We start from the raw sequence: 12,270 nt of genomic DNA on the forward strand, positions 1-12,270 counted from the left end.
CAGGTTATTTTTACCTTTCTCACCAGCCAAATTTCCTGTTAAATTCATGGTGATCCATGCTGACAAGTACACTTCTTGTTTTAGTTACACAGAAGGAATCAAATAGAATGAAGATTCCATGAAATTCATAGACAAGACTGAAGATGATCAAGTTGAACTCCTCTAATGATCGATATTGTTAATCTTTATGATCGGGGAAATCAAGTCCATTTCCTGATTTAAACAAATTCTGCAGTTCACCTCTCCTGCTCTTGCCTCCTTCCCATGGAATTTTGAAATAAAATGTGGCATTATATTGCAAAACTATTTCCATTTCTCTAGCTCACTTTCAGTGCAATCATTTAGCCTTTTTACTTAGAGTAATTCTATTTGCTTTCTACAAATTAAAGGAAACAACAACAATTATATACATTTAGGCATGTTTTATTTTATACTTTCACAGCAGATTTTGGTTTGTAAACACAGATAAGTTACCAGTTCTGTCTCTTCTTTCATGGTGACAATAACTGAGAGATACATTTTAAAAATGCATTACCTGAGTTAAAAAGAGGAATTTTGTGTCCTTTACCTTACAATCATTTACAGTAATGTTCACAGAAGGAATACAAAAAGGAATATTTTCCAAAATAAGACAGTCTCCTTTTTACTATAAAGTTCTAGAAAAATACATCAAAACACACTAGGATGATTTGCCTTGATCTTAAATGTCTGCATATCATTTACCTGAAACAAATTAATTGATACACAGGATAAGTGCAAACTGCGTTAGTCCTGCAGTAACAAAATATCAACATTGTCATGAACACCTTGTAAAAGTAACTCTCCTGGGTAAGTAACAATCTTCCTTCGTTTTGCAGCCTTAAGAGTGCCCACTAGGGCTTCAAAGAGGTTGGCACATTTTTCATCAGCAAAGAGCACACCAAACTTCACACTCAGCTTTCCATCAGCATCTAAATCAGAGATAGGAGTGTTACAACACATGCAGATTGTCCTTCAGTTGGAGAACCATTTGGAGGTATTGATATGAAATACAGTCAAAACACAACAGGAGACTTGGGTTGCATTTCCAGCTCAGTCAATGATCTTTTGTGTGACCTTGGCCAAGCCACTTCACCACTCTGATACTTACCTTTCTTTGTAAAGTAGGGATCTATGGATGAAAAGCACTGTAAGAAATTATTATTGGAGCTGTAGAAATTGATTTGTTTTAAAATAGTTTCTTGTGCTGGTTAACATTTAAAGTCCAAATTGAAAAGCTAATGTGTCCCTCCTTGCCTCACAAAAATAGCTCTCTTGAAGTGGTGCAAATTAATTTCAAAACAATCACTCAATCTACATTCACTCTAACAAGCAGTATAAACAAAATTTAATTAATAGGGTTTTTTATTAAAATAAATAGAAATAAACAGTTACACTTTCATAAAACTGGAATAACAAATTAGCAAACCAGATCCTAGTTGCACAATTTCTTATTTTATCATTATAGACACTTTTTTTTAAATGTAGAGTTCTAAGAATGTTAAATGTGATATATTGCAGTGAAAAGAATAGTCTTTGTTCTAAGCAAGTTCATGGAATTTGGAAATTATTTTCAAAGACATTGAGCAACCACCTACAATAGCACTCTTCCCTTGCATCATAGAATCATAGGACTGGAAGGGACCTCGAGAGGTCATCTTGTTAGTCCCCTGCACTTGTGGCAGGATTTAAGTATTATCTAGACAAGTGGTTCTTAACCAGGAGCCCGGAGCCCCCTTGGGGGCTGTGGGCAAGTTTCAGGGGGGTTGCCAAGCAGGGCCAGTGTTAGACTCGCTGGGGCCCAGGGCAGAAAGCCAAAGCCTCACCACATGGGGCTGAAGTCCAGAGCCTGAGCCCCGCCACCCAAGGCTGAAGCCAAACTTAGCTTCACGGGGGCCCCTGTGGTATGGGGCCCCAGGCAATTGCCCTGATTGCTACCCCCTAATACCGACCCTGGCTTTTATATGTAGAAAATCAGTTGTTGTGACACAGGTGGGCCAAGGAGTTTTTATAGCATGTTGGGGGGGCCTCAGGAAGAAAAAGGCTGAGAACCCCTAATCTAGACCATCCCTGACAGGTGTTTATCTAACCTGTTCTTAAAAATCTCCAATGATGGAGATTCCACAACCTCCCTAGTCAATTTATTCCAGTGCTTAACCACACTGACAGTTAGGAAGTTTTTCCTAATGTCCAACCTAAACCACCGTTGCTGCAATTTAAGCCCATTGCTGCTTGTCCTATCCTCAGAGGTTAACAAGAACAATTTTTCTCCCTTCTCCCTGTGGCAACCTTTTATGTAGTTGAAAACTGTTATCATGTCCCCTCTCAGTCTTCTCTTCTCCAGACTAAACTAACCCAATTTTTTCAATCTTCCCTCATAGATTGTGTTTTCTAGACTTTTAATTCTTTTTGTTGCTTTTCTCTGGACTTTCTCCAATTTGTCCACATCTTTCCTGAAATGTGGCGCCCAGAACTGGACGCAATACTTCAGATGAAGCCTAATCAGCGCAGAGTAGAGTGGAAGAATGACTTCTCGTGTCTTGTTTATAACGCTCCTGCTAATACATCCCAGAATTATGTTTGCTTTTTTTGCAAGTCTTACACTGTTGACTGATATTTAGCTTGGGATCCATTATGACCTCCAGATCCCTTTCCGCAGTACTCCTTCCTAGGCAGTCATTTCCCATTTTGTATGTCTGCAACTTAATGTTCCTTCCTAAATGGAGTACTTTGCATTTGTCCTTATTGAATTTCATCCTATTTACTTCAGACCATTTCTCCAGTTTGTCCAGATCATTTTGAATTTTAATACTGTCCTCCAAAGCACTTGGAACCCCTCCCATCTTGGTATTGTCTGCAAACTTTATGAGTGTACTCTCTATGCCATTATCATGCTGAATCATTACTTCAATATTCACTTCAAAGGGAAGAATGTTATTTCCTATAACACCTGGGCTGACACTGGAAGACTCCCATCCAGCTAATGACCAAGGGTAAAATCCTGTCCTCACTGAAGTCAATGGGAGTTTTGCCATTGATTTTAATGGAGTCAGGATTTCATTCCAAGGCCCCCAACCTGGATTGACTTATGCATGTACTTAACTTCATGCATAAGAGTAGTTCCCATTATGGAACGTGGGTAGTGCCATTGAAGTCAAAGTTAAACATATATGTACGTCTTTGCAGAACTGGGGCCCAAGCCTTCTTGGCTGATGAGTCATGTCACGTTCACAAGTTGACATGGTAAGGCTAGACCTGTGTGATCAGTGAGATTACAGTACTTACTTTTGGTCCCCAGCCGCCGAATCTCCTCGACTAAGAGGTTAATTTCATGTTCCACATTCATTGTAGTCTACAAATAGAGTAAATGTACATTTAGATAGATATAAGGTATTAAGACCAATCTCTGCAATTTCTTTTAACTCATCTGATCTGATCCTTGTTTATATATCTCCAGTGTTGTCAATTCTCATACTTTTATCATGACTCTCACAATATTGATGTTTCACTCAAAGCCCAGATTTTGGAGACGTGATTATGTGACAAGCAGGTTTTAGTATTAAAAAGAGTAGGTTTCTAGCCCTCATAGTTTCAGAGGAAAGCTTGAAAATGTGACACAAATGCACTCTGTAGGCTCAAAGCCTAGAAGCCAATAAAAAAGAACCCCAAATGTATTAATTTTTTAAAATCTCATTATATTTAGGGAGCGAGTCCTGATTTTTGAACATCTGGGCTTGACAATATTGTATATCTTTGTACGCTGGTGACTATTTCACCAGCCCAGGAAAGAGCCAGTGCCACACCTGAGTCCATTTCAGGCCCTTGTCTCCAGGCACAATTTATTATTCGAACACCAACCACAAAACAAAGCAATTCATCTGACCAACTTCAGTCCCCAGAAGCTTTTTCCTTGCCTGTCTCAGCCAGCTGCCCTTGAAAGACAACACATCCTTTCCTTAAATCCCCTGCTAGATCATGTGACAGGCAGGTAGCCCTTAAAACTTTCCTGACTGTTTTACCCTGTCAGTCTTCCCTGCCTCCTGCCAACCTCTCATCTTTCTGCCTGCAATATGGCATCAGTGTGGAGTCTCAGCACCTTACTTTGGGCCCACAGTCATGCGTTTGTAATCTCTAAGGTATTATCATGGCATTCTAATGTGAAATGCATGGCAAAGACTTAATAGCTGTGTCTTCCCTAAAAGGGGTTTTCCCCCTAAAATTTCCCACAATTACTATAGCTAGTGCAGCTCCACCAGTGGGAGCAACCTTGGGAACACTCTAGAAAAGGCTCCAGGCAGTCACTGGTGTTTTCAGGTCCACAGGCCAGATCATCAAGTGGTATAAATTAGAGTTGTTCCATTGAAGTCAATGGAGCTAAGCCAATTCACTTGAGTTGAGGATCTGGCCCAAACTAACCTAATCCTGCTCAAAGCAGGACGGACACAACATGGGGGGTTAAAAGGCCAGTGATCACTGGTACTTTATCTACACTGGTACTCCCACCTTACTATTGCCAGTGAATTGAACTGGTTTTAGCAGTGCTGGGAAATTTTAGACAAATGCCCTATCACAATGATGCCAATATTTACTTTCATTCACAGTGATCCCAAAGAACTATTAAAAGACAAAATTTGCCTCTGGATATGATTTGTAAGACTCTCTTGGCCAACTGAAATGCAACTTCCTTTGCCGTGAAATATGGCAACAATCAATGCTATACAATAGTTTAGGGCAGGAAGTGAAGAATAACTTATTTGGTAAAAAGACCGTAATTACCCAAATTGTTATTTGGCCAAAATACCAGGGTTAATAACCCTTTGCTTTTGAAAAATGGCATGTGATTTATAGTGTGCACAAGTTTTCAGGGTCTCTTGCACCTAATTTAAAAGGCAGTGGCAATATGACCTTGCACCATGCTGATACTTGATGCAGATGCAGAGGGTAGAGGACCACCTACTAAATCGACATCATTTCTTGGGGCACCTAGCATTTTCTAGGCGGTCACCACCGACAAATTAAGCAGGTTTGACCCTGCTTAGTCAGTAAGAGTTGAAAAGATCACAATGTAGTGTAGTATGATGTACATCAACAAGCAATTACGAAGAAACCTGACTTGGCAAGTGTGATAAGGGTTATTTTGAGATGCAAACTGCACATCTCACTAGAATCTGACACCTTGAATGGGTCCAGTGGACATGGCCAGCTCCTGGAAGATAGATGGGGACCATTACCTCTCTGCCAACAATGGCATGGAAGTACTTTATATGCTAAAACCCCAGAACTTTTATGGGAAATGCTTAACCCTTTTGACTGTGTCTTATCAAATAGTCATAGGGCAGTGATGGTCAGAATAGGTTTTATTATTTTATTATTTAACAGATTTGTTCCATATGTGTATTAAGTCAGATCAACTCTCTTTTGACTTGACAACAGTAAGTTTTTACTACTTTTAAACTCCTGTTAGCCCAGCAAAGCAAATTCCACTATGGAAGCATGGACGGGGTTCTTCTCTCTCTCTGTCATGCACCAAAAGAATCTTTAGCTTAGTCCCACTTTCAGATCCTTTATTACACATGCAAGAGCAAGGGACAAAATGTGACTTTCAGACCCCAGATTCAGTTTGCAAACTTGGTATCTAGAAAAAAATAATCTTTGTTCATATAAAGTGAGCAAGTTTGGCATGGAGTCATTGAGACAATAAACATGGGAGGCACCCTATTATGCTAGTTTTTCAGTGTTATATAACTCCTTCCTCTTGTGTTAAAAGTTTATTAGAAAAGCCAGCTCCACCAACTTTGTGGCTTTATAGGAAGATAGGCTCCTCACATGTGCATGGGTTAAGGGGATTTGGCACACACAACCTCATCCAGCCTACTTTTCCTCCCTAAAGCATGACAATATGACTGATCATGAATATGCAAGTGGATATTAGCAAGTGCTGAACAATATTCCAACAGCAGATGCTGCAGTGCTACCACCTCTTCAAAATATGTTTAAAATTAAATGGCAACATGATATCAAAGTTCTAATTATATTAGCTGATGGAGCAAATGAATTCTTCAAACTTGATGTTCCACTTATTTATTTATTTATTTTAATTTAAAGTGATGGCAAAATGCTTTGAATTGTACAAGACACAGAAGACAACATACCCCAAGTCCCAAGGAGCTTAAGGCCTACGAGCTGATCCTTCAAACATTACCAAGTGTAGTGCATGCTACTGTAAGTAGTATCATTGACTTATATTTGAAAATGACTGTTTAAAATTAATTTAGAATTTCCCCCCACCATCCGTTTAGGAAAGAACATCTTGGAGCCTGAGTCTGAACTACTTCTTTATGCAAAATTCCCATGAAAAGTCAAAGGAGATTGTATAAGGCGTGCATAACTAGAAGAATGGACACAAAGTTATTATTTTAAGCAATACTTAGATATTATTCACTTTACTTTGGAATAAAGCCTCCATGCCAAATGTCAAAGCAAATGTCAACTCTAACATTCATTATACTAGTGCTGTGTATGGCATCCAACATGATTTTCACCAGGTATTAGGAAAACAAAATTTCACTTTGGAAATTTGCCTAGCAGAAGAGTGTAATATTATTTTGCCTGCACACCTGGAAATATGTTGTCAGTGCCTCTCTGTTCCTCAGTTTTCCCATCTATAAAATGGGAATAATGATACTTACCTTCTTTGTATAGTTCTTTGAGATCTACTGATGAAAAACACTGTAGAAAAACTAGGTTTTATTATTGTAATCACTTGTACATCATTTTTATCACCAAAAATATGTCTAAAGTATCTGATGTTACAGCTACTCGGTGTAATGCTATGTTAGATTAAAAGCCTGAACCTGTTCCCACTGAAGTGGGAATGTCCACTAAACTTTCAATTAACTTCAGTAGAATCAGGATTGGTCCTACATGGTCAAGCTTTATGATGTTTGTATTTACTGAGATATGCTAGTGTAAGGTTTATGACTACTGCTAATCTAGTGCTAAAACTATTACAATTCAATGGCAAAAATGTATGTTAATTCAGAGTTAAGGTTGCTTAGTGGTAGGTCGTCCCCTGGCAGAACACTCAATTAAGCAAACTCAAACTTCTGAAAACCAAGAAATGCACAGTTAAGGTTACCAATGCAACCTTAACCTCTTTCCGCACTGCCCCGGTATGCTCCGTTAACACCCATACATTTACTCTGCTAACCCCACAGTTGCTGAAATGTTTGCGTTTTGCTCAACTCAACTTTCTGCAAAAGGACAATATACCACCAACTGAAGGACAGCTATGTTACAGAGGAATAGTGTTCCTGGTCGTGTTTCAGAATAGTTTGATGGTGGAGCTTGTGGCTGCCAGGCTTGCCAATATGTGGATTCTGGGTGGATCATGAGGTGGCAAAAGTTTGTGTGAGAGCAAGGAGTACGCCAAGACATGAAGATTGCTGATTACAGATAGATTAGATGGAGAGAGGTGTCCTGAACTGGCATCATCTTTTGCTCATTCTGCAGCATCTAACCAGTGACGTAAGAGGTTGTGATCTACCAGACATTATGATGATTCACTCTGGTAGAAATGATCTGTGCCTTATTCCTGGTGTACACCTCATAAAATGTAAGTGAGCAGATTTGGACTGCATCAAAGATTTGTGTCCAGGAGCTGTCATAATTTTCTCTGAAAAAATTGCTACAGCAACAATATGGAAGAAGCATTGGAAGAACATTAAATAGGAAATGGGAGGGTTTGTGGCTGACCAGAAAAGGTGTACGGTATGACAATGAAAAATATAAGTTCTGACACCTGGGGTATATCTGTTGAAAAAGGTTCAAAGGATCTTTCTCTCAAACCTAAAACTGTCACTTCATGATCCACCCAGAATCCACATATTGGCAAGCCTGGCAGCACACACGTTTCTATAAATTCTTTTCCCTCAGCAATCAAGGTACCTGTGGTGTCAGTTCCAAACCTCCACACAGATTTTCTCAAACAACCAATCCAAGGCTTATCTACTACCCATCCTCATTTCCTGTCCCCTCCAGAGCCACAACCGCTCTCTCTGTGGTTATCCCGTCATCCCCTCATAGACCCCCAACAAAGTTCTCTGGCTCATCCCCACCTGATATATAATAAAAATTCTGGTTACTCTGGCTACTGCCTATTCTGCTGTGTTCACAGTAAACCTCCCCATAAAATAAAAACACATTATAAAAGAGACAACTTGTAGCAAGCAACATGAAGTATTACATCTGATGGTATACATGAGGTGCATACAGGTATAAAGGAACAGATACTGCCTTGGGTAAAACTCGACAGACTGAAACCATTTTGACATGCATTACATCAATAATTTGATCTTTAGCTCTGAGCAAAGGGACCCCACCTAGAAACTTTTTGAAAAATAGCTATTTTTTCAGGGCTTATATCTTTGCAACCCATAGCTCAAATGACCCCAAACTTGGGTCACTAACTCTACCCTGCACCCTGCTGAGGCACCAGATTTCAAAGAAATACAACTGTCAGTTTTTAGAGGACTTAGAAAGGTCACCTGTTAAACTGAAGTCATGATGCAACCTCAATTAGAGTGGCACTACTGCAGCACTATAAAAACAGAGAAGTCCCTGCCCCAAAGATCTTATTGTCAAATGGAACTGGTGGATATGTGAAGGGTTTGTACATGGGTTGAGGTGCATGGGTCAAACTGTGGAGTGCAGGGGGGGGTGGGATGCATTGGCAAAGCTCTGGGGTGCAGGAAGGTTGGGATGCATGGGTCAAACTGTGGGGGAATTGGGATGCATTGGCAGAGCTGCAGGTGCAGGGATGGGGTACACAAGCAGAGCTGGGGGGTGCAAGGACTCCCTCACCTCTCTTCCTTCCTCTACCACTCATCCCCCTAAGCCCACTCCTTTTGCTGCAGCCCCAAACCACTCTCCCCGTGTTTCTCCAATCCTCCACCCCCTAATACCACTCCCCCTCCTCTATTTTTTCCCCAAGATACTTTGATTACAGTCCCCCACCCCCAAATAAAATTGCCACCCATGATTGACTAATTGCAGCAACCTCCGGTCACTCGGTGCGTAACTCCTTTTGTCTTAGGTAGGGGCTTGTCATTAATTTATGCTTAGTTATATTAATTGAAGGCTGAGTTCACCACTATCAATCTCAATGAGGCATGTCATTCATCCAGACTTTAGTAGCTCTCAGTTTAAATGTACAAGGCGGCAGAGAGAATCTGGGTTTTTGAGAGGTGCATGTAGAGGACTGTAACTAAGGAACCTCTCAGTCAAATGACCCCAAATTTGCATCACTAATGCTACCCAGAGCCCCCTGAGGCACACCAAATTTCCAGGCAAGCTGATTAACCAATTGGATTTTAGAGCACTGGTAAGCCTCGAGCTTTAAAGCATATAAAACAGCAGGAATGGAAACAGGTCTAGTCATTTTTCTTATTGGTGTAGGCCTATTGTAAAAAATGTACATGAAATAACATTCTCAATTTAGGTCCCCCAAAGATTTAGTGGATGCCATGCACTACCTTGGGTAAAACTTGGCAGACTGAGACCATCTTCTTGACCCACATCACATCCGCAGTTTGATCCCTAGCACTGTGCAAAAGACCAAACAAAAAAACCAAACACACACACCACCTGGAAACTTTTTGAAACATTGCTATTTATTTCAAGACAGATCTCTGAAACACCACGCTCAAATGACTCTAAATTTGTATCATTAACCCTACCCTGCAACTTCTCCAGGCACACCAAATTTCAAAGGAATCTGACTAAGCATGTCAATTATAGAGGACTTAGAAAGATCCATCTTTAAACAGAAATCATGATGCAACCTTAACTACAATGGCACCACTGCAGTACCATGATAATGCCAAAGTTCCGATGCTGCTTGAAGATCTGCTAGCAAGAACCCTGTTTCCTCACTGAATCCTGCTGAAGTCAATAGAACTCATGAGGGGGCCTTGTTAGAAGATTCTGTTACAGGATCAGAGTGTAAGATGGCCATTTCAAGAGACCATCCCTTTGAGCAAAATTTTTAAACATAACAATTACAAAGAAGGCATACAGAGTGAGAATGCAGTAAAATGATTTCTTTTGCTGACCAACCTGTCTGCTGACCTTTAAACTCAAAGCTGTGAGATCTGACAACTCACACGAGACAGAGATTTCTTTTGAGTGTTGTTGTAAAGGACTTATTGAAACACAAGCAGAAAAGCTCTTCTTCCAAAGGAGATGCTTCAAAAACTGCTAAAAACCCTCTCCAAATGAGTCAGACTTGGCAGGGAACTCTCTGGTGGTCTTGCAAATTTAGTTTTAAACAAACCTGCATTTGGTCCCCGTTTGTGTTTAAAGGGCCGTAAGCACATTCCTTTGCATTAGCTTAGTGCTCAGTAAATAATAGGTCTGCATGTGGAGAATGACTAACTTCCTTCCTGATATATATACTACACACCCTATTTGGTCATGGTGCCTCTCTTGGAGTAGCGTAGGACAATCGAGTATAGGCTCTAGCTACACTTCAGCCCGTGCGCTTTGCCTTCCTGCTGACTCCAGATTCCGCTCTCTCCTGCATAGTCCCTCCGCGTTTGTCTCCCGCCTAGCAAGGGCAGCATGTATCAGAAATGCAATAAAGCAGCCGGTGGGAGGCCAGGAGGTGCGGGGCGTGGAGAGTGTGACCTGGTGGGGTTGTGACAAGCCAATGCAGCAGCAGCGCCCCAAAGTACAGACCCGGAGGGGACACACGCCGCACATTCCTTTGCCCTCGTCTGGAAAGAGCCTCGCATGCGGGCAGCCCCCTCTGCTCCATCCCCTGGACTGCCACGGCGCGGGCAGTCCAGGGAGGGCAGAGGAATGTGGCCTCCCCGGAGCTGGGACTGAGCGTGCGACTGGCACAGCAGGGTGATCCCACCCCAGCCTTGTGCAGTGCGGTGTCACATGGGTCCCGGGTGCGGAAGCGCTGCCCGCAGGGTGCAGCCAGCCCCTTTCACTGCCGCGGGCTCCCCCGGGAACAGAGACAGCAGCGCTCTGTGCTCCGGCCCCCAGAGACTCCACAGCCCGCCGCCCTCAGCCCCTGCCCCGCGAGCGGGCTCCCTTGCTGCGGCTCTGCAGTCATTCAGCGGCCGCGTGCTGGGAAGGCTCGGTGTGCAAAGTCCAGCCCCGTCCCCTCCTCCCCGGCACAGTGCTCCCCGCGGCTTGGGGTGACGGGCAGGTTCCACTCACCCGGTTATCTGCCCGCCCGGCGGCTTTTCTTGCCGTAATCAGAAGGGAGCCCTCTTGGAGTGGCCTGAGATGCTGAGTGCAGGAGAAGGAAGTGGTGGCTGGGGGAGGGAGGCAGAGAGTGCTGCAACAAGTATATTTCAAATGCAGGGAGAAAGTGCCGCCCACATGAATGGGGAAGCCTATGAGGATGGCGGGGGGGGACATGGGGAGGGAGTGCGATTCAACCCAGAGTCTGCCTTTGTACAGCCTCAGCTCAAGAGGTCATGCAGGGGCTATTGCTCCCCCCAGCAGCCTCTCTCCCTGATCTTTTTGTTGTCTGCTGCAGGAGATTCCTCTCCCCCTCTCCCCCCCCCCCCAAGGTGACTTTCAGGAGATTTAAGCACAGTGCTGCCTGGAGGCCAGGTCTGGGACTTGTAGGACAAACTAAATCATCCATCCCCATGCCCGTTTAACATCAGACTTTCAAGCAGCAGCTACAACACCAAGTGGGGAGGGGGCCAGGATACAATGACAACAAAAGGGATAGGATGACTTAAATCACTTTTTTTGTTCTTTCATGACCAGCATTTAATTCTGTAATATATTTTTCTATGTTGCCTTGGTGTAGGATGCTCTCTGTATGTGTGTGTATATATATCTCCTCAATATATGTTCCACTCTATATGCACCCGAAGAAGTGGGCAGTAGCCTACGAAAGCTTATGCTGTAATAAATTTGTTAGTCTCTAAGGTGCCACAAGTACTCCTGTTCTTTTTACCTCACCACTACACTTGCACCATCACTGGACCCCATAACACACAGTCGTTAGGCTGCCACAGAGCTGTCAGCCAGACACTTCTAGGTGAATTAATTCAGCCATTGACAGGGATGACAGAAGCATCAACTCCAGGCAAGTCTCTAAGCTCCCATTGTGCAGGGATTTTTTTTATGTTGGTATTTTTTATTAATTTGCCATCGGAGCGGCTCCAGGCACCAGCGCACCAAGCGCATGCCTGGGGTGGCAAGCCGCAGGGGGCAGCCTGC

General features: G+C 42.6%; 1 protein-coding gene across 2 annotated transcripts; it reads right to left on the minus strand.

Moving 5' to 3' along the window:
• Window positions 1-408: 408 nt before the first annotated feature.
• Window positions 409-11,390, minus strand: ABRACL (ABRA C-terminal like). 2 transcript variants are annotated; one of them, XM_054021440.1, is made up of 3 exons: window positions 11,248-11,390; window positions 3,304-3,370; window positions 409-950 (listed from the first exon to the last, which is right to left on the minus strand). In XM_054021440.1, the coding sequence occupies exons 2-3, from the start codon at window positions 3,362-3,364 to the stop codon at window positions 766-768; spliced, it is 246 nt and encodes an 81-aa protein (XP_053877415.1). In that variant the 5' UTR covers window positions 3,365-3,370; window positions 11,248-11,390; the 3' UTR covers window positions 409-765. The 2 variants fall into 2 exon arrangements, with proteins under 2 accessions (XP_053877415.1, XP_053877414.1); XM_054021439.1 differs by lacking the exon at window positions 11,248-11,390 and adding an exon at window positions 9,552-9,624.
• Window positions 11,391-12,270: the final 880 nt, after the last annotated feature.

This window comes from Malaclemys terrapin, chromosome 3, assembly GCF_027887155.1.
Source record: "Malaclemys terrapin pileata isolate rMalTer1 chromosome 3, rMalTer1.hap1, whole genome shotgun sequence".
NCBI lineage: Eukaryota > Metazoa > Chordata > Testudines > Emydidae > Malaclemys > Malaclemys terrapin.

What these genes read in the sequence shown, in the direction of transcription:
- ABRACL (XM_054021439.1), bottom strand. Translation starts at nt 9,596, where the DNA reads ATGTGGGTCAAGAAGATGGTCTCAGTCTGCCAAGTTTTACCCAAG. An exon ending in TCTGCCAAGTTTTACCCAAG is followed by an intron (nt 3,371 to 9,551) that starts GTAGTGCATGGC and finishes CTCTATTTGTAG; the next exon opens with ACTACAATGAATGTGGAACA. An exon ending in TCGGCGGCTGGGGACCAAAA is followed by an intron (nt 951 to 3,303) that starts GTAAGTACTGTA and finishes TCTCTGATTTAG; the next exon opens with ATGCTGATGGAAAGCTGAGT.